Here is a 21,167-nt window from a genome sequence, read left to right on the forward strand (position 1 = left end):
AGTCAAATAGCGCATCGCGTGTACTACACGAAGCACTTTACTTTGAAACAATCAAAGCCGTTTTACCTCGCCTGCTGAGGGAGCAACATCATCCTTTTACGCGGGGTATTCGGAAAACGAGTATACGTAACATGGAAAATTACTTTTAATGTATTAAACAAGATTTTTTTTTAGTTCAATTACACTTATAATTTGATGATTATAAATAATGACATAAATTGCAAATTTAATGACATTGACTATGAACAAAAAGAGAAATTGTAGAAAATTTGTAAAATGTCATATAAAAGATTTAATTTGAGTAAAGTGATCAATATTTCATTCAATTATGAATTGGATAACTTGTGATTCAATCAAACTCGAACATGACCTCATTTGACCGTCCATTTTAAACATCGCGCAATTAAATCTAGAACACAGTTGATTGGTTCTAACCTATCAACCAACGGAAAGTCCAACCAACACAGGTCTACAACGGAATATCTGCTAAGGCGCAAGCGCGCCAAGAATTTTTGCGCACTTTAATCTGCGACGCGTTGGTGGGGGGTAGCCGTTCGTCCTCGGCGAGCTCAGTGCAAGGCAAGGGAAAACCCGCAACGGGCCAGTACACTTTGAGAAAGCCCACTGTTGGCTGTCTCAGACGGTGTATACGTTAAAGGGAAGCATTCTTCCTGGGTCAAGCTCGTCTCTCGACTAATCTCTCGTGTGTGCATCATGTTAATGAGCTTCACTCGTGTCTCAAACTCAAGTTATCAGCACGGTGCATTCAGTATACGAAGGAAAATAAACAGTGCCAGACATTTACCCTCTTGATCGAGGAAGTGACCCCCCATCATCTCTAGTTTTATTCAGTTTCTGTCTCTGTATATCTCTTTCTCAATCTCTCTCAACTTCTATCCGAATCTACTCGTCTTCGTGTGCAACAGTGTGACGGTGCCAAGATGCCAGGAAAAGGCGGCCGACGAGGCCGATCTGGTGAGTTTGATCCAGGCCTATTTTTATGTCGACCGAGAAAAAAAACGTGCGTGCCACACTCGCTACTATGTCTCGACATGGTCGTCGTCGCTCGATACACCAGCGCGCTCTTTCTTTCGCGCGTTTCGCCCATGTGACTTGCATGCTTTACTGCTTTGCTGGAGAGTTTGGCCCTTCGACGGGTGGATCGATAACTCGTGACTCCCATACCACAATAAATCATATATAAGCATGTTAATTATTCTATTTCAATCTCTTGGACGACAGCTGGTTCAGCTGTCAAACGATTGTCGGCCATATCTTGCGTACACACATACCTACGTTTTACCTCCTACCATGCGACCTTCCATTACAGGAGGAAATCATTTTTTTATCGCGAAAGGGAAAGTCTCGCCCGAGATAACAGAAGGTCGCGCGCTTGATGAATTGCGCAATTCCGTATAGACAGCCGAACATTGGCAGCCGTGCACGTTAATTAATGCAGAAACGAATGAGAGCGTTATATAATTAGCGTTTAACTGGCTTTGTTGTCAAGACACGCACGGCTCTCGTTATATTTTTTCTCGACATAAACATTTCGCCTGCCGCTTGCAAAATGAAAAAAATATTTTTCGCTTTTTGCGGCAAATCTAAGAGGATCGTGACGTTTTACTTATGCACCGCGTGCCGGATTAACTGAAGGCAACCTTCGGCTTCACCTTGCTTTTTGCGCTATACCACGCAAAACGTTATTACAACGAAATGAAAATAATGACCTTTTCTTTTTAGTTTGGCTACGCGGGTGAGCGAGCGAAAATTTATGCGGCGACGAATGTGGATGGACAATTAGATTAGATAATTGAACGTTAACTGGGCTTTTTATTTTTTAGTACTGACGAGTCGTGTTCGTGCTCGACGGAATTATATCTGTATTCGTGGTTGCGTAAAAGCTTTTGGACAATGGGAAAACTCGAGCGTGTATTAATCTGAACTGCCTTATCGACTGACAGCCTTACTGCGTAAATATTTTTTGACCCTCGTGGTCCATTGACAATGGTGTTTTTGATCGGGTCCCTATGTGCATATTCGGTGAATCGAATAACGAACAGCGTATTGTTTATTTTGCGAAAAAATTTCGTGCTGTCGTGAGATCGCAGACTGCAATTGTGCTCGGGAATCCCGCAATTGCTGACTAATGCGCCATCCACGTTCCAATATGTCACAACAATCGTTCAGGAAAAGAAGATAATTTTTAGTCATCTCGCAGTGAAATAAAACTGGTATACTTTAATTGAAGGAGCAACAGCTTTTGAAAGGAAAAATTACGTTGAGCAAAGTTATATTTTTTATGACCAAAAAATCATGTGTGTACCGCATATATCGGCAATCTTCGTCAGTTATGTAAAAAAAAAAAACTTCCAATTTTATTGTACAAATTTCCATATGAAGAATTAAAAAAGTGCATTTTGTGATGAGCGGCTAGTATAATAAAAATAATTGTAAATTAGAGTGCCGATATTTCAAAGTAGTTTCCTCATTCGCACAAGATAATCATAAAAGCAATCAGCAAAAGTTATTCTTATTATTTTCTTTATCTCAGTATGTTTCAAAAGCAAACGTGTCACTCAAAATACCACCTTTATTTTCAATGACAACTGGTTTTCACGCAGCAAATTCAACAATAATAACATAACAATGAAATTTGTTCAACAGGCCAAGGTGGCAAACGCGTTGAAGTAGGATCGGACGACGATTCGTTAAACGACGCAGGCAGCATAACGAGCGGCCAATCAGATGTGCGCAGCGTGCTGGACGAAGTGAACGACAACAACGAGGTCGACGAGATTAGCCAGCAAGAGGCGTTCGAGGAAAAGTTGAAGGAAGCTATAGACGGATTGACGCAAAAAAGTGCGAAGGGGCGTGTCACGTGTTTCCACGGCGTGGAGAAAATTTTCGCGGTCAAGTATGTGCCCGAGTTCGTGGAGGATCGCAAGATGACTATCACAGACTCTATCGAGAAAGGATTGAAGAAAGGCCGCGGCGACGAACAGTCGTCGGCTGCCAGGCTGAGCACTTTGCTTTGCGTTCAGTTGGGCATGTTGGATAGTGCCGAGGCTGTTTGTAAGGATCTCAAGTCACCCCTGACTTTCATCGCTAATGATTCGTCTGCTTCCAATGCTGGACGCGCCGAGGTAAGTTGGTTTTCTTATCGAAGATCATGCGATTTTCAGCGTCAGTTCTATAATGTTATTTCTCCAAAGTTAGAAAGTTCAGAGGAAGATAATAGAATGTGTATATTTGAAGAAATTGTAGTTGTTTTCATGGTGGCCAAAGGAAAGTTTAAGGCTAACAAACGTAGATGGCCAACAGTTTATTTTTGAAATCTTGGATCATTGACAAACACGTTTATCACACTGCGACTGTGTGAACAATAGGCTAAACCCGCTAATAAAATTTGCAGTGTTGCTGGGCCTTGGGTATGAACCAGTTCTTTTCCGGTAACGACGTGAGCGACACCATCGAGATCACCCACCTGCTATCCAGCGTGTTCGCTGGCTCTTATCTCAAGGGGAACGGTGCTGTAGCCTCGATAACAGCCGACGTTGCTGCTCTTCACGCGGCTGCCATCTCTGCGTGGACCTTGCTTCTTACCATCATGTCTCCTGTTGACGTTTACAATCTACTTGGCAGTGGACAGACTAGCAATTTCATGCCGTGAGTTTCAGCTTTTACTTCAAATGACTCTCGTATGTTTTACCAAATTAGTAAAAATTCGTTGAGTTATAGGTCGTTGAATCGTTTGAGCGAATTACTTCAGTCGCCACACTTGGAGGTCCGTCTATCCGCTGGCGAGGCTTTGGCTGTGATTTTTGAGCTCGGGCGCGACTACGCCGACGACTACGAGCAGGAATGGGCACTCGATCTCATCGAGATTCTCAAGGATTTGGCCACCGACTCCAACAAATACAGAGCTAAAAAGGACAGGAAGCAGCAACGTGCAAGCTTCCGAGATATCTTACGTTACATTGAAGTACATATAACGAATCGCAATTGACTTGTTATAATATTAGGATTCTTTTATAAATTTTGCTAATAATTATGTTATATTTTGCAGGAAGACATTGTCCCAGAAACTCAAATCCGATTCGGCAAAGAAACACTATACCTCGAGGGTTGGTGCGCACGTACCCAATACAACGCCTGCTGTCGACTACTTGGTCCTGGCATAAATATTCATTTGGCTGAGAATCAATTACTTCGTGAAATTTTCAGCCTTGGCAACCGCGTGATTGGCCCTGTTGCAACTCAGAAAACTAGCAAATTAGAAAGAGTAAGTTATATAATAAAAAAATCGCTTTTAAGCATCAATTATTTGTAGAATAATAACAATTTTTGCTTATTTATGATTTTAGACTCTAATGAATGCAGCGGCGTTCAAGGCCCGCACTATTCAGAGAAATCGAGTTCGGGATAAACGCTCAGTTGCCCTAGCTATTTAAAAAGAATGCTATTTAACAAAATTTTATCATTTTCGTTTGATTTTATATGAATATTAACTAATTCAAGGTGGTTACACGTACGCCCGTTATTGTAATTTTATTCATTATAATACTGAGCAAGATATATCCGTCTTGTTATTTTTTTACTTGTCAGTCTCTTTTTCTTTTTGAAATCCAATGGTTAAAAGGTATTAAACGACGTATTTGGATTCGTTTACGCTGTATGGACATGGCTTCTGGAGAGGAACAGTCAAAGTTTTTGTTTCTTTCAAGAATTTAGCATAATAATATCTATTTACTACTTTTGTAAAATTTTGACATACACGTATTTGTGTATTGTTTATTGTACATATATTGAGGAAAAATTTTTTGATCGGGTTTGTTTTTTTTCGATCATTAGATAGGTTAAATCTTTTTCGTCAAATACTCGCACGAATTTTGTTAATTTGCTTCAGAATAAGCAAATTTTGTTTTTGTTTTATCGTGAAATTGACATTGATTTGTGCACTGCCTGTATTTATTGAATTAACACAAATCTAGCATTTATCTATAAGAACAGCCAATAAACCATTACAACAAGCATATGTAATAAACTTAATATAGACGGAAGAACTGACTTTTTGTATTATCCCCTTTTCCTGTTTTTTTAATCAAACAACTTCTATTTAAATATTATTAGTATATATTTAACAATCATTATGCATACAGTGGAATTTTTCATTCAAGTTTGTACATCACTTGAATATATTTGAGCATGAAAATAAAAATTATTGATACTCATAGTAATACAGAATAATCAGAATTCGATGACAAATGAAATACTATAACTTGATAGAAAAAAATACTGTCAAAGTATTAAATACAAATAAATTACAAATAAATAACAAGCAGTTTGAGCCCAGATAGAATACTACAAAACTACAAAATTTCTTAAGGCAGTAACAGCAAGTAATATATATATATATATATATATAAGTATATATATATATAAGTATATATATATATATTTATAAAGGTACAAACATAAAAGACAGATTATAAAATAATGTTATACATGTAAAGATATTGCTTGCTTAGCAAATTCTTTTTCTGATAACATTCGCCATCGATAACCCAATATTCTTGAGACTTCTCTTTCGGTTTTCTCATAATCATTACAATGATCTTTGATCCATTTGTAATGTTCTGCCGGCCAGTCAACGATGCTTAACCAGTCGGCGTCACACTTTTTCAAAACTACGTTTCGCCGTACATACAGGAAGCGCAACGACTTTGCGATCGATACGATTTCTAAAATTGTCGCCGTTGAAATTTTGTTGCGAATCATCTGTAGAAAAAGTTTTTAAATATATCAAAACTGCAATTCAAGAAATACATTTAGAAATAAAAACAAAATTATAGTAGTTATAGAGGGAAAAAGAATGAAAGACAGAAGTTAGAAAAAAAAGTTGATTATTTTCATCTACAATCAGTCTTAACACCACACCTTTCAAAATAGTGTCTTTAATGCACTTTAAGCTATATACATATTTACATACACGCACATAAAACAATACAGGCACTGATTGTTAGTGATAGAGTAGGCATATAAAATTGTTATCAAAAAGTGCAGAAAAAATTAGTTTGGTTTCACAGCTTTTAGAATGTACAAAATGCTACCAATGTATGAAGATCTGGACACAGCTTGCAGAGTTTAACTATCGCTTCATCAACCCTTTTTGGAAATACTCGTGGTAGATAATATCTCGTTAATCCTCTTAAAGCATAAACACGTAGTGTCTTATTGAAGTGTATAGCATGTTGCAAAATAATTGATGATGGTATCTAAAAGATTAAAATATAAACGTCATATAATGTTTATAAAAGTGATGTGGTTACATTTTTTATTTTTAAAAATTTACCTGAGTATTTGGATTATCTAAAACTATGCTTTGACATGGAATTTCATTAGGTTGATTTGGATTAAACGGTAAAATTATATCTAATGGCTTTTGACTTTCAATTTCAAAATGAACTCTTAAATGTGGGTTGTTGGATTTCATTTTTCTCCAAGCTGCGTTTTTAGGCTAAAAATTTATTGAATTCAAAAACTCCAATATACAAAATTTATAAAGAAGGCTCTTTCATAAAAGAATTAAAATCTTACCAAGTTAATGAATATGTCTTTAGGACTATATCTATTTTGTAGAATATGAAGATGCTGCAACTGAGTATATCCTAAAAGTTCGATCACGTCCTCATGAAGGTTTTGTGGACTTATAACCAAAATCTATAAATACATTCATTATTAAACAATCATAGATCGTTTAATTATCAAAATTCAGTTGTCACTTATTAATTCTCACCTTTAAATTTAAAAAAACACCAACATGCAACAAAGGACATGGTTGTCTAGTTGTGTTAATTAATACTAATTTCTTCAATGTCTGAGTACAATTTGCACATATATCATCCATCAGATGCATTGCTTCTTTGTTCTCTAACATCAAATCTATCAATTCGAGACTTTTTATATTTTCTAAATTTCTCATCAGTCTTTTGAGTGCTTCCAGTAGTTTTCCTCCAGTTCCAAATAATTTCATATTCTCTGAGTTGTCTCTGTTGCGATTAGCCATATCACAAGGAAAAGTAAATTTAAGTCGCTTGATATTAGTGCCAATACCGATCATAGATTTATCCATTTTTTGTCTCTCAGAGTACCAGGAAATCATATTCATGAATTCAAAAAGATTCTGAAAACTCATCATTGGCTCAAAAATAAGGCACTTGAAATTTCGTCCAATTTTATTTAAACATGTTGAAGTTCTCATGTGATCCAAAACATACTGCCAGCCACTGTAGTAGTTAAACTTTCCTCTGACAAGTGTTGTATCTGCTAAGGTAAATGTTGACCACACATATGGAAGTTTGAAAGCTCTGTACCAATTTTGACAGACGAGAGAAGCATAGTAACGTTCCTTTATTGTCAAATAAGAAAAAATTTCTTCGAGTAGTATATCTGGTAACAAATCCCATTCACTGTATGGTGCATCTTTTTTCTCATCTTCAGTTTCTTCCTCTATGTCAACATAACATGCTAAAATATTAATCAATTACAGAATTATAATGTCAATTAATTCATTTGAAATATTGATAGCAACTTCTAGTGGGTGAAAATAAGTTGAAAACATAGAAAGGGAATTTTTTTATGCAAAAACGACGACAAAACGTATACTTGTGACACACTTTAATCTTCTTCATTGCAGAAACGCTTAAAAAATAAATTACAGTAATTAATAAATGTTCAGTAAATTTGTTCAAAATTTTAAATTGATACGTAAAATAGTAAACGAGGAAAAGGATGCATCAAGACTAATTATAGAAGAGATTGATGAAAAGAAAACGCTTGAATGTTGGTCGAGTGACGTATATAAAGATTAATCGAGGAAAATGATATCCATTACAAAATATGAAAAGAATCTCACCTGTCTCATCCTCGTTGAGTTTCCAACAACCCTTGTTCATTTTCCGTGTTGGACGATTCACGATTCCGTTAACATTTGAGACACAAATCGACTCGCGGCTGTGGTGCGGCGTCAAGGAATATACTTAATGCGTGCAATATTTCTAAAAATACGACTGCCTCTGAAAAAGAGCCGACGTCGCAACCATCTTCGTACGGCTTTACCTTAATGACTAGCCTTGTACTTTTCATCGCAGCAACGCAATCGATCGTTTATCACTTCGAGGTGCATTCTTTTCCTTGTTGACTTGTCTATTAACGAAACCTCATCAAAGCTGTCTGCTCGACGGAACTGAAGTGAAATATACATAATATAGATTATCACGTCCTTTTTGAGGTTATGTTGCTCTATAGCGTGTACTAACCCTAACTAGCGTCGATAATGTAGACTTTCATGTATATTTATAGATGTAATGTGCTTTGAGGCTCATATAGTTTTTCAACGATTGATTTACGGAAATAGATTTTGGCAAACGTCCATTTTAACGTGTAGTCTGGATTATATCAATAGTAATTAAATGGAATTTCAAATTTAGAAAAACATTTTCTCTCCAAAGAGTTTTTTATAATTTTTATAATTGTCAATAATAAAAACTTTTTTTTTCATTTAATAAATATAAATTACTTTGAAAAATTACTAATTAATTAAACTATATTAGCTTTTATTTTATTATTCGTAATGATAATTTTCGTGTATATTCTTTCATATGCAAGTGCATAATCATTTTGAGTGTTTTGACATTTTGTGTTTGTGATGTGTAGTCGGTGTACTTCTTTTTGATAAAAAGCGCCAAAGCGGCGTTGGCGCACACTTGCGACACAACCTCAAAAATGTGATGTGTTTGACTTAAATTAAATTGGAAAAAATATTGTATTAATTTTTTTAATGAAAATTATAAAAAAACAAGATGGAAAGAAATGAGCATGATTGGATAGTCGAGTGTTCTGACGATGAAAAGTATGAAAATGATCCGAAGGTAAAACAAAAAGTGATGTTTTGTTTTGGAACACAGTGTTTTGATACAAGTTGATAATTGTAAAATTTGTTTTTTAAAAATAGAACGGATGGATACATAAGGCTGAAGATATAGTCTCACTTATTGAAGGTTTAGAGAGCAACAATCGTATTTTAGAACTGGAATGGAAATGTCCAGGCAGACGAGAAGCTTCTCCTATCACAGTAAATAACCACCAGCAGGATACACCAAATGAATTCAAGTAAAACCATTGCCTATTGATAAGCCTTTAGCATTTTCATTCATCTAATTTTTAAATTATTTCAAACTGTATGTCATTTTCAGACCAAAGGAGAAATCAGACTTTGATTTCATGGATGAAATGTCATCTCCGAGGCTACCAGTACGAAGAAGTGGAGAAAGTACTCCAAAGGGAAGTGCCAAGAAAAAAACAGCAAGTTTCAATGGTGTGTTGTCAACAATGTTGCGCCATCGTAGGTTAGAACAGCAAGAAATCAGTGACAGTCCTAAAAAGACAAAGTCTAATTCTCCAGGAGTAAAGCAGGCAAATTGAGAGCACAGTGTAGTTCCTCAAGAGTAGCAAAACTGCTCGAGTGAAAAAGTAAACAAGCGAATCTAAGTGCTTACAGTCTACAATGGAGATCAAAGACTATAATTATCTGTACAAGGTATTGCTGGCTATCCTCTGTGAGGATGAATCTTGTTTATACAATAAGATCTAGTTTCTTAGTCAAGTTTATATAAGCCCATGCAATATTTGTAAATACTTATCCATTAAGACTTTATTCCAAGCTTACTTACAACATGCATTATTTACTCTAAGCTTTTAATAATTAAGTTAGGCACTCAGTAGTGGTAGGCTCGTTCATTGCCCAGTCTGGGAAGCCTTCGATCTTGTAGGTGTAGACACCCCAAGTGGAAAACATTACTACAACCACTACAAAACTGTACAACGCTGGACCACAACCAGCCACAATTAAGCTTTTAGTTGACAAGTGACCTGCCACTGTTACTATCGCGTTCGGTGGTGTACCCACTGGCAGACGAAACGCGTATGAGCAGATCATCGTAGATGGAATCATCACATACAGGGGATTAAGTTTTATCGCCACGCTCTAGATATAAAAATTAGGATTGCAGATTATTTTGTTCTATTTGCATGATTTTAAGAGTCGCTACTTTTTTACTCAAGAGGATCTCAGTGTCATAATTTGCGAATGAATGATTTAAAAAAAGAAATAAGTTTTTATTTTGACACAGTGTTCAAGATTATCCCTCTCGAGCCAAAAAGTTTTTTTCTAAAATATAAATACAGTGTACAGTCATTTTTGAAGTAGAGATTTTTTTTCGAATTCAATATTAAGATAAAATAGATAATAAATTTCTATTGTAGAAATGAATGTACAACTACTTAATAAGTTGTAGTTTCGTAAGTGTATATTTCGTTGCGTGTGCGTGAAATGTTACTATACATAAGTATTACCATTTGAGCAATCACCGGCAGCATGATGTTGGCAATGCCAATATTGGAAGTGAATTCAGTGATGGTGCCGGTGAACAGACAAGTGATGCAGAGGATTAGAAATGGCGGGAGATTTTTGAGAGGAGTTAAAGCTTCGCCAATGTTCTTCGATAGGCAAGACGAATTGCTACCTTTGGAAATAGCAAAGCCACCGCCAAGAAGAAACATCAAGCTCCATGGCATTTTGCTTTCCAAGACCTTCCACGTGATTAGGCCTTCCGAGGATTTTGTCGGCCTCTTGTTGGCTTGAGGAATGGCACGGGCAGAGAAAAAGGGGTGAATTATTGTAATGTACGTGCGATTTCTGTCATTGAAGAAGTATCGTTGTTTTGATAAAAGTCTCGAAAGTACAATATCTTATACGTCACATGCAACTTTCTGTCAATCTTTTTGATAATCTCTATTTTTGTACATGGCCAATTGAAGACTAATGACGATATCTTTTTCATTTTTGTGGCAATACTGTAAAGTTGTAAAATTAAGCAAGTGCGGACCAAGTGTTTCGATGACGCTTAAGGAATGAAAATTCAAAGTAAAAAATGAGTATCTTATTGGAGTGACGATCATCGTTTCTAATTTATTATTTACGACTGTATTGATTCTTATTCAGTACTGCAAATATATAAAAAAGAAAATTCCGATTACGATTCCCGGATTGCGTTAATTTATTCACCATATTTCCCATGGCACACTTTTTGTAAAAGAACATCATCAATTAATCTGTATTTCTAATGAAAGCTTCTTGTTATTTTATTTGATAATGTATTTTCAAATGATTTTTATCTTGGCCGAGATTTTTGTTTCAAATAATTTATCCTACTAAAGTCTGGTATGGAAATATTGACGTCAATGCTCAGCAATCACTAGATTGCAGCAAACAAGTTAAAAAAGACTTACCATCTTTACTGCATACATACAAAAAGGAAGGCTCCTTGGGTATAATAAACATCAGAGTAGCCACAAACATAACAGGCGTCGAGTCTCGAATATCTCTGTAACGAGGGAATGAACAGTAACGACTTTAATTGTTGCTGGGATTCCATGAAAACTGGAAATCTTACACGGAATTGAGTATGTCGGCCCAACCAGTCATGAAACCTGGATGTCGAAAAAACCAGAGGGTCGCGCACAGGGCAAACAATACCGAAACCGCAGTCTCGTGAAATGTCATTTTGCCTAGTTCCTTGTATTTCTCCTGCATCAACTGCGTGAGATTTCGGGCGTGAAAGGGCCAATTGACCGTGCGTTTTGAATCCGTTCGATCGACCATGAAGGTAACGAAGATCGCCGGTTGATTTGACAGAAAAGCCCTCCGCGTTAGATTTCCATGCGAAATTGGCCTCGCTCGATAAAGAAAGATGAGAATCTCACTCTGTTGGCAATAGCCTCTCCTTCGCGGCCAATAGTGGCGTCGCGAGCGTCTTGGCTACGTGGTCTGCCGAGGCCCATGTAAAACACGAGCATGTAAAGCCAAGTAATAAAGACGTTAACGAGCGACTGCGGCAGAGCCCACATCATCCACTGGGCGAAATTAATACCCTCGGCGCGCGGGAAAGTGCTCTCGAAGACGCCCTTGAAGGTGAGATTGGTGCCGGTGCCGACGAGGGTGGAGGTGCCGGCGAAGGTCGCCGCGTACGCCGAGCCGAGGAGGTAGGCCTTCGTCACTTTGGTCGGCTCTCGCTCGCTGCGCTCGGCAACAACAACAACAAACGGAAAACAAATGCTCGCTCGCGCTTTGCGGCGGACGCCCGGCGGGGATTGCGAGCGGGAGGGACCAAGGTTCTCCCTCGAGCGCTCGATTGTCCGATAACTATCGATTCCCCGGCGTCGCCAGCCTCGCGCGGAACCTCGCTCTGCTGTGGCTTAATTCGAACAGCGTCATACCTTTCCGGATCCTCCGGGTCGCCCTTGTAAACGAACACTTTGCCCAGACCTGCCTGGAAAGCATCGCGAGCAGTATATTAGTACTGCGAGACTTGGCACCGTGCCCGGGCGACTCGCGACCGAGAACCACCTCCTCGAGCTCCCGCAGAATGGCGAATATGATGGGCACCATCATCGCCGTGCACGCGGTGTTCGACACCCACATGGACAGGAAGCTGATGACGGTGAACAGTCCAGCGAGGAGCTTGGTGTGGCTGCAGCCAACGAAACGCATCACTCCCAGGGCGATGCGCAAGTGAAGGTTGCAGTGCTCGATGGAGATGGCGAGGATCAGGCCGCCGATGAACACCATGATCGTATCGTTCATGTAGCACAGACACGTCTCCGCGGTACTCAAGATCCCGAGGCATGGGAACAGCACGAGCGGCATTAGAGCTGTCATCGGCAGCGGCAGACACTCCGTTACCCAGTACATCGCCATTAATACCACCACGAAAGCGCATCTCGCCTGCTTTGAAATTCACGATTTGCTTGCTCTGAGAAAGATTCGTCGGAGGCGCGCTACGCCCTCTCGCCTCCAATTATCAGTTTGCAAGTCAATCAGACGCCGGTACTGATGAAGCTTTTTCGCAGCGTGCCGCGTAGATAGCATTGCGATTCTCATTAGTGCAGGAACAATAAACTCGTTCGAAGGGAGAGGCGACTCTTGTATCGATAAGAGGATGTGCTCGAGCTCCCGAACAATCGAAGCTTCCCCCGACAAAAGACTTATTGTAATCGGCTACTTTCATCGCGAGCGACTAATGAAGTCTCATAATATCAAAATTTGTATAATTATTCGTTGCAAAAGAATACGAGGGAGGGGGGGGGGGAAGAAAGCGCGTATATCCGGAGAATAAAAGAGGAAGTTCGTTAACGAGTTTTTGCTGTGACTCCAACTCACCAGGCCATCGTAAAGCACAACAAGAGGAAGGAGAATTAACGGCCATCCCAGCACGATAATGACCCTCCAGTAGAGCTTGAAGAAAAGACCTGTTTTCTTAGCGATTGACTTGTCGTCGTAATTCGCTCTGCAACGGTATACGGTTTTTTCAATTATTGCACTCGCGCGCACCACCAAATCCCTTTAAGGGACACACAACCACGGCAATTTGCCGTGTACGAACTAACGGTGCTGCTGCGTTTGCCGTCGATGACATTATCAACGAGCACCAGCATTTATTCCAGTTCTCTCGCTCGCTTCCTCGACGACCTGAGCAAACGGGCTTGAGGTTAAAAAAAGGGAGCGCGTGGCGCTGAGAGACAGTTGAACGACGCCCCGGGCGTGATTTATACGTAGCGTTCGTCCGCCCGATTAATTTTCGAAAATTAGCCCCCGTGCCATTAGCCCGTAATTCGAGGCGGCCCGTAAATTTCGTCGGGCTGCGGGAGTGGAAAGAAAAGCTGAAACGCGTCGACGGACCCGGCGCGTGGCGAAGGCGCTTCTGCGAGATCCACGAAAGCGTTGTGTTTTCTCTTTCTCTTTCTCTCTCCGGCGAGAAACGAGCCCTCGAACACGCACGCGGCCGCTGGAAAAATTATATCCCCCCTTCGTGGAATTGTAACTCCAACTATAGAGTCGTTGGGACGCTCCCGTCCCTCTTCTTATCGCGGACCGAATGTAATTTGGACGCGGCTCCGAAAGCCCTCTTGGCCGAGAATAGTCGACGTGCCCCGCGATAACGCCGCGCGCGTCGCGCACGCAACTGATATATACGGCTGCGCGATTCGCGTGACCCGCGTACGTGCTCGCACGGAACGGTAACGTGCGGACCCTCGAGAGAGCCCGCGACACGCACGTTCTTTTCGGAGCCCGATGAATCACGAAAAACGCGAGCGCGTTCGGCGTCCATTTAAAAAACGTACAGTTGAATATTTGATCGATCGCGATAGGGTTTATCCGTGACCTCTGACTCCGCAACTGGCGTATCACCCATTAGCTCTATTTTTGTATCGATTCGTTAGACTCAAGTTCAATTTAAACTCAGCTCCCTCCTAGCGCTGGCGTGCTTCTCTCTCTCTCCCTCTCTCGCCTTTTGGCACGAGCTCGGTAAACAAATATAGTATTACGCTTTGCGATAAAACACACTTTCGTAATTGCAAACTCGCGCGCGCGTTGTTTATAATGTCACTCGATAAACGTTAAAGGCGGGTAAATTTCATTTGAGGCGAATAATGTGTACAATGGATTGGGCGATATAACGAGCATCAAATAAAGGGAAATTTGCGGTTTCGATCAAGTTGATAATGCATTTGCGGCGCGATTAAATCTTCCTGTGAGCCCGATTGTTCATCGACGAATGTTCGGCAAAGGTTTCGCGATCTCTGAATCGGACTATAACTCAAAGGGTCTGTCTCGCGAACATTTATCGAAAGGTGAGTGGCGCGTCTCACTTCAAAGTTATCCAAGTCCCTTGGAGAATTGAAGCGTACCCGTGTGTGCTGTACCCATATCCTAGAGTAGCAGCAGCAGCAGCAGCATTGCGAAAAAAATTTTTTTTTTTATTCTCCCCCACCCTCCTGTCACGTAGCGCCCACACCTTAGCCCTGCTCTCCCTCCCTTTCAGCCGTGAGTCCTGTTCGTTTTAAAAAAGCAAACCCTGCGCGCAGCCTGGATGATAGAGAGAGAGAGAGAGAGAGAGAGAGAGAGAGAGAAAGGGGGTTGCGCGCGCGCACTCGAGTTGGTAGTGGTCTTCGAACCCCTTTCTCTCTCTCTCTCTCTCCGGTTGCCGTCGCTTAGGCCAGTCTGCATTGCGCATCGCACGGGGCTAGAGCCATTCAGCCTGACTGGCAGCCGCAGCATCGACCAACGCACCCTATCAACCCTCCTCAGCTGACTGACCGAGCTTTGCGGATACGTGGCCTGATTCACCTGGGTGAGTGCAGTTCGATTGAAGCTTTCGCCACTCTCTCGCAAATCACTTCACGTAACTTTTGTTTTCCTCCTTTGTGTTCCTGCGATTTCCTTGTGATTTTCTTTTTATTCCTTCCTTGAACGGCTGTAATTTAATGCTGATTTATTTATTTTTTCGCATGCAGTATTGATTAAGGACGCGCACGTAAAAATGTACTTAGTTAGATAAGATTTTAAAGGGGCAAACTAAACACGATCCATTAACGTCAACTAAAATTTTCGCTTGGACAGTCGCTGTAACGTGCTTCACATATACGCGTATTCGATTATTACGGGACATACGAAATCGAAATTCGCGAAATTCAGCACGCATTTTCAATTCAATTGTCATTATGTTAATGGGTTAAAGAGCAAGATCAGGACCCACCGTGCGAAACAATCACTCGTCAACGCCGATCGTTCAGATGATAACGAACAAAGATCCAGCGGCACGGAGTTTTATCGTTGGAAACAAACGACACAAAGTGGCAATCCTAACGCGCGGCAATGTCGCGTTTCATCGCGATTTTGTCAGCTCGATGTAGCGCAACATTATTACCACGATGTCGTGTGGAACTTATCTTTCAAATCGAATCAGACGAAGGAAGAAAGGAATACGGCGCGAGCGGGAAAGTCGGAGAGGAAAGAGAGCAATTTATATTCAATCGCGCGAGGATATCAGTTCGGAGCGCAAAGTTAGAGCAGCGTCGAGCGGCACACGTACGGCACGAGCGCCATAAACAAAGCCGACATCCTCTGGGTGTCGAGCGGCGCGACGTCGTAAGGTTAAACGGGAAAAAGTCGGACGCGCTGATTTATGCTTGACATTGGAGATCGGAGTATCGCCGACGCCTTCGCGACGAGTGAAAGAGTCGCGGCGGCGGCGGCGGCGTCTACGCGTGGCACGAAAGAGCAAGACAAGGGATGTGCAGGTGAAGGGACGACGACGTCGACGGCCAGATATCGATCCTCCCACGCGCGAAATTGCCCCTAAGCCTCGCTCTCTCTCTCTCTCTCTCTGTCTCTCTCTTTCTCTCTCGCTGTCTACCGTAGCATCCCAGAATTTCTCTCTGCTCCCGAGTTACCACTAATTGTCTCGCGCGAGTTAATTGCTTTTGTAGTGTGCATCTGACGAGAGCTCACGTCGCAATTATTACTATTATCATTATTATCAGCGTTGATTGTGGCGCGAGCGTATTACGTCTCACGGAATTTCAAAGAATACGTTCTCATTCCGGGCGGCCTGCGCTACGGGAATCCCGACCCCGTCGACGCGCCGCACTCTCGCTTTTCATCGTGCCGAAAAGGGAAATTTCCGCGGTTGACTATTTATCGCGTCTATCTATGAGCACGGACCGCAGCGGAGGCGAAAGAGGCGCGTTTCGCGCGGATTTGCCGCGGGCGCGAAGCCGCCGCCACCGCACGCGAAGGGCAATTGGCATAAACGAGCATCGATCGCGACCAGCGAGCGAATTCGCGGACTCTTCCTCGGTGAATTACAAGGTGAGAACTCAAACGCGGAAAACGAGGCATTGATTTATCGCGAGCAACAACTATCCCTCTCCACCTCTCGAGCGACCGATTGATCGGCCGGCGGCGGTGGCGGTGACGCGCGCGCGGGCGCGCGTGTGTATAATTCGTCGCGTGGGGAAACCGCACAATATCCGCCACTGGCTCGCTCGCGGGCTCAATTTACGTAACACTCGAAAAAGGAAATGTTATGAGCATCGGTTGCCAGGAAACACACGACGCGAGAGCGAGACGCCTTCTCCCCGAGCTCAGAAAACACTCGCGCTTCGAGAGTGCATGTATCCCGAAACTCGGCGCCGCTTTCGCGCGAGCACGATGAATTTTCCCGCGAAAATTTTTCGCCCCGCCCACGCGCGATTAACCAAGTTTTTGCTTTCGTCCTGGTTTACCGCGCTACTTTTTCGCCGGGATTTATCATGAATATTTATTGCTCGCCCGGTGAAACGCGCCTCTTACAGCCTGGCCTCCGCGACCGTTATAATTGAACATTTCAGCGGCCTCAAATTTACGCATTTACGGCAACTTATTGTTTTATAATTCTGGAAAGCACGCGCCCAGTTCGTATATTCATTCTCGCGATGGTAATTGGGTTTGTGTGTCGGCCGTTTGCGATCGCGCGTCCCGCGCTTCGTGTGCAGTACGTGACGAGCGGATGACTAAAGCCATTATTTCCCACTGATCCATTAGCTCGCGCACCCTTGGCGACGCCGATAAAGCGAGTCCTAATTTTTTTCGCTAACCTGATGTCGCTCGAAACGCGAGTGTATTTTCAGAAGGGTGCGGATTTCCACGCGCGTAGATCGCGTGCGCCACTACAGCGTTCTCAAATCAATTTCGATTAGCCGCCTTGCGCGAATATTTTACCAGCTAAAGTATACGAGCCTGCAGGTCTGAATTTCCAATCTGCAAAAAGCAACTGTAGTGCGCCACCTTGGTAAACACTCGATAAAAAAGGCGTAACAAACGAAGCGAATCAATTCATTACTCTCTCTCTCTCTCTCTCCTCTCTCCTCTCTCTCTCATCTCTCTCCTCTCCTCCTCTCTCTCTCTCTCTCTCTCTCTCTCTCTCTCTCTCTCTCTCTCTCTCTCTCTCTCTCTCTCTCTCTCGTCTCTCTCTCTCTCTCTCTCTCTCTCTCTCTCTCTCTCTCTCTCTCTCTCTCTCTCTCTCTCTCTATCTCAGAGACTGGCGCAGCAGTAAAAACAGACAAGCTTACAAATACAATTTGCTGCAAACAAGAAACTAGGATGCTCTGAGAGGGGAAGAAAAAAAGGGGGAAAAGAAAATGAAGAGTGAGAGAAAAAAAGGAGGGAAGTTTAGCGTGTGAGGAAGGGAGCTGAGTACGTTAGAAATCTCATCAAGTCTGATTGTCTAATTAACTGGGAGGTGCGCGCTCCTTTTGTGCTTGAGCTTTACAGAGAGAAGACGGCAGTGAGGTAGAATGTGGGCAGAGCAAACATGGCGGCGGTGACCCTGCTGATACTCCTTGCCTGGATCTGCATCTCCACAAGCGAGGGTGAGTGCACTTACGATACTCTCTCTCTCCTCTCTCTTTGCTCGCTCGTTCACTTACATACGCACACTAGTCGTGATACTACACGTGCTTAGTGTTGCCGAAGAACTCCCCCTTTTTTCCTCGTTTGGCGAGTGATGGCAATTTCGTCGAGTGCCGCGCTGAGTCTCCTTTTATTCTTTCTTTCTCGTTGTGGAGACGTAGGTACAGTCGATATATGTGCGGGTATTTCGATTGAAAACAAAGAAAAATTACTAGGAGTTTTTTTTCTCTGTTTGCTCCGGCATTGACATTTTTTTCTAGCGCGGTAGGTAACGTGGGAAACATGCAAGTTTTGTTCTACTTTTCGCTCGCTCGATGAATGGCAAGATATTTATGGAATCGATCGTGGCATTTATTACGGATATTATTATATCATTAGGTCACGGATTACGTTGCCATCGGATATTTCAAAATTGTATTACGTAAAACTGAGTACCCGTAAAATATTATCGAATTCAAAAGAAACACATTCGTTTGGCTTAAAAAATAAAAAAAGAAAGATTTCCAGTTCGCACGACACTCATGAAAAACCATCATCGTAAACTTCTAACGGCAAAGAAAAAAGATGCAAAGCGTACAGATACTCTCGGGCGGCCCCGGGCCGTCGATGTCCACAAAATATCTCGCGAATTATGTACACGACGTAATAATTAAATTCATCGTCCGAGAAAAGAAGCAGCAGCATCTCGCGCCGCGCGCGGAATAAAGCGAGCGCCCGCAAAAAAAGGGGGGGAGCTCGCGCAACACGTCGTGGTTTTTCCAGGAAATTAATTAAGTATAACGCCGCTTCGTTAAAATTCATCCTCTCTCCGCGCGGCGCGGAGTTTTCATCGCGCGAGCGAATCTCCTTTAAAAAAAGAAAAGAGAAGCCCACGGGCGCGCGGGTTCAAGACAGAGGAGCCGCGGCAAAAAAAAGCGGACGAGATGAGCCGCGCGGGCGTGCGGAGAACAAACGGTGCGCGGGCATATTGCGAGAAACGGGAACGACGACCCGGATGAGAAAAAGCAAAAGCGTCGCTGATATTAAAACTTTTTTCCGGCGATGAAAACGTGCAGCGGGCACGGGAGGGAGGTCTGGCGGGGCTTTGCGTGAACGAACGACAAAAAATGTTTGCAAGATATAGCCGCGTTTAACGGGGAGAGCCGCGAGAGGTGCGAACGGCTTTTGCGCGCGAAAGTTGGCGTCGCGTTCAAACGTCGCGCGCTGATGAAGCAATTTTTCCCTTGAAAAGCTTGATTGCGTATTTTTGTTTTTGTAAATGCTGCCCCGGTATGCACAAGACAAAGCGCGACAATCGAGCTGGATTGTCCGAGAATAATTGAAAGTAAAATAATAATAATAAAAGCGTTATTACTGGCGAGTCTGACGATGAATTGCTTTCGAGTAACCTAGGCGTGATGGGAAAGTCACGCGAGTCGGCCGCCTGTAACTTCGTTCCAATGGAAATCGCAACTGGCGCCGCGACGAGCGAGACGAAAGCTTGAAATAAAAGGCGACCACCACCACCGCCACCACGACGTGAACTCAACGAATACCCTGCTAACCCAATGGACTGTATCTCGCGTCGTAGTCAAATCACTGCACAATAAGTCCGTTGCGAGCTCGGCTCTCGGCTTTCATGCGAAAGCGCGCTCTCCTCGAGAAACGTTCTGCTGATCGCACGTAGCATAATCGGCTATTCTTTCCGCTCTGCGCGAATTATAAAGCGCCGCTGTTTTCTTCGGTCCGAACGCCGCGCCGACAATTTCATTCCGCGAGCATTGCAACTGGCGCGAGCGCGCATACCGCCCCGACTGTCGTTTTTCTCCTATTTTGACATAAGAGCGAGCGGAATTCCATTCTCAACGATGACGACGGCGCGTCATGCTTTCCGACATTCTTCGCTTGAAATTTCCTTGGCGTGGAGTTATACTCAATTTCGTGCGACATCATGCGCCGCACGTGTGCGAGAGAGAGAGAGAGAGAGAGAGAGAGAGAGAGAGAGAGACGATCGTGGCATTGTGAAAAGTTTTCCTTGCCGACGAATGAAACTGTCAGCGTGTGCGTGCAATAGAAATTTTTTCGTCGAGTGCCTTCGTTTCTCGCGAACTGTCGCTATGCCAAGAGCGGAAAAGGGTAATAGGCCAAGCAACAGGGATTTTTTCATGACAAAAATACTACCCTGGAAACCGAGTGTACAATCGTGTGCAGATAAGTTGAGACATCATTGGTGTTATGTTTGGACACGCAACTCCTGTCACCCTATTTGTTATAAACATTTTAAACGAAAAAAAGGCATTTTTTTTAGTTTTCTGTAATAACTCTGCGAATAATGTAGCGATGTTAATGAATAGGTACACAAAATGTAGGTAAAACAATTACGAACAAAACTAGACCTCGAGCGACAAAATCGGATAATTAGGAACCGAGAAAACCGGAAAAGTGGCGAAATTTAACATTTATTTAAAATTCATATCTCCGTCACTTTTTATTTTGTAGGACTGAGTCTTTGCGAAAATGTAGTGTTATATATGTACTTCATGTGTGCCAAAAGCTGACGCTGTGAAGTAAATAGTTTTCATGTAATCGTAATTTCAGTTTTTCTAAGCGATATTTTTCATCATCTCTCCTTGCGACAGTGATTTTTTCATCTTAAATTTGAAAACGGTTTTAAAAAATGCAGATTCCACCCAACAAAACGTATATTCTAGTTTTTCACTTAAATTTTTGCAAGTGTGTGATAAATGCCGGGAAAGTCGACTAAAAACGGCTGAGCGCACGGAAACGTTCGAGTGGTGGGGGGAGCAGCAGCCGAGGAGAGGCACACATATAT

At 42.3% G+C, this 21,167-nt stretch overlaps 4 protein-coding genes across 5 annotated transcripts; 2 read left to right on the plus strand and 2 right to left on the minus strand.

Annotated features, from left to right (window-relative positions):
• Window positions 1–572: 572 nt before the first annotated feature.
• Window positions 573–4,576, plus strand: LOC131669742 (interferon-related developmental regulator 2). Its single transcript, XM_058944849.1, has 6 exons — window positions 573–975; window positions 2,668–3,146; window positions 3,416–3,669; window positions 3,742–3,985; window positions 4,070–4,285; window positions 4,368–4,576. The coding sequence occupies exons 1-6, from the start codon at window positions 942–944 to the stop codon at window positions 4,452–4,454; spliced, it is 1,314 nt and encodes a 437-aa protein (XP_058800832.1). The 5' UTR covers window positions 573–941; the 3' UTR covers window positions 4,455–4,576.
• A 774-nt stretch (window positions 4,577–5,350) lies between these two features.
• On the minus strand, window positions 5,351–8,238 carry LOC131669741 (uncharacterized). 2 transcript variants are annotated; one of them, XM_058944848.1, is made up of 6 exons: window positions 7,919–8,238; window positions 6,800–7,512; window positions 6,601–6,723; window positions 6,356–6,520; window positions 6,114–6,278; window positions 5,351–5,781 (listed from the first exon to the last, which is right to left on the minus strand). In XM_058944848.1, the coding sequence occupies exons 1-6, from the start codon at window positions 7,956–7,958 to the stop codon at window positions 5,503–5,505; spliced, it is 1,485 nt and encodes a 494-aa protein (XP_058800831.1). In that variant the 5' UTR covers window positions 7,959–8,238; the 3' UTR covers window positions 5,351–5,502. The 2 variants fall into 2 exon arrangements, with proteins under 2 accessions (XP_058800831.1, XP_058800830.1); XM_058944847.1 differs by having other exon boundaries at window positions 6,800–7,530.
• A 550-nt stretch (window positions 8,239–8,788) lies between these two features.
• LOC131669713 (PAXIP1-associated glutamate-rich protein 1) lies at window positions 8,789–9,752 on the plus strand. The gene is made up of 3 exons (XM_058944801.1): window positions 8,789–8,933; window positions 9,017–9,174; window positions 9,258–9,752. Exons 1-3 carry the CDS (start codon window positions 8,865–8,867, stop codon window positions 9,484–9,486), a joined length of 456 nt encoding a protein of 151 aa, XP_058800784.1. The 5' UTR covers window positions 8,789–8,864; the 3' UTR covers window positions 9,487–9,752.
• Window positions 9,752–13,557, minus strand: LOC131669673 (protein I'm not dead yet-like). The gene is made up of 9 exons (XM_058944722.1): window positions 13,502–13,557; window positions 13,283–13,409; window positions 12,470–12,850; window positions 12,340–12,392; window positions 11,827–12,139; window positions 11,517–11,659; window positions 11,353–11,447; window positions 10,417–10,700; window positions 9,752–10,048 (listed from the first exon to the last, which is right to left on the minus strand). Exons 1-9 carry the CDS (start codon window positions 13,555–13,557, stop codon window positions 9,767–9,769), a joined length of 1,734 nt encoding a protein of 577 aa, XP_058800705.1. The 3' UTR covers window positions 9,752–9,766.
• Between the last annotated feature and the right edge of the window lie 7,610 nt (window positions 13,558–21,167).

The sequence above is a fragment of the Phymastichus coffea genome, unplaced genomic scaffold, assembly GCF_024137745.1.
Source record: "Phymastichus coffea isolate CEN01 unplaced genomic scaffold, Cenicafe_Pcof_1.1 PCOF00096, whole genome shotgun sequence".
Classification (NCBI taxonomy): domain Eukaryota; kingdom Metazoa; phylum Arthropoda; class Insecta; order Hymenoptera; family Eulophidae; genus Phymastichus; species Phymastichus coffea.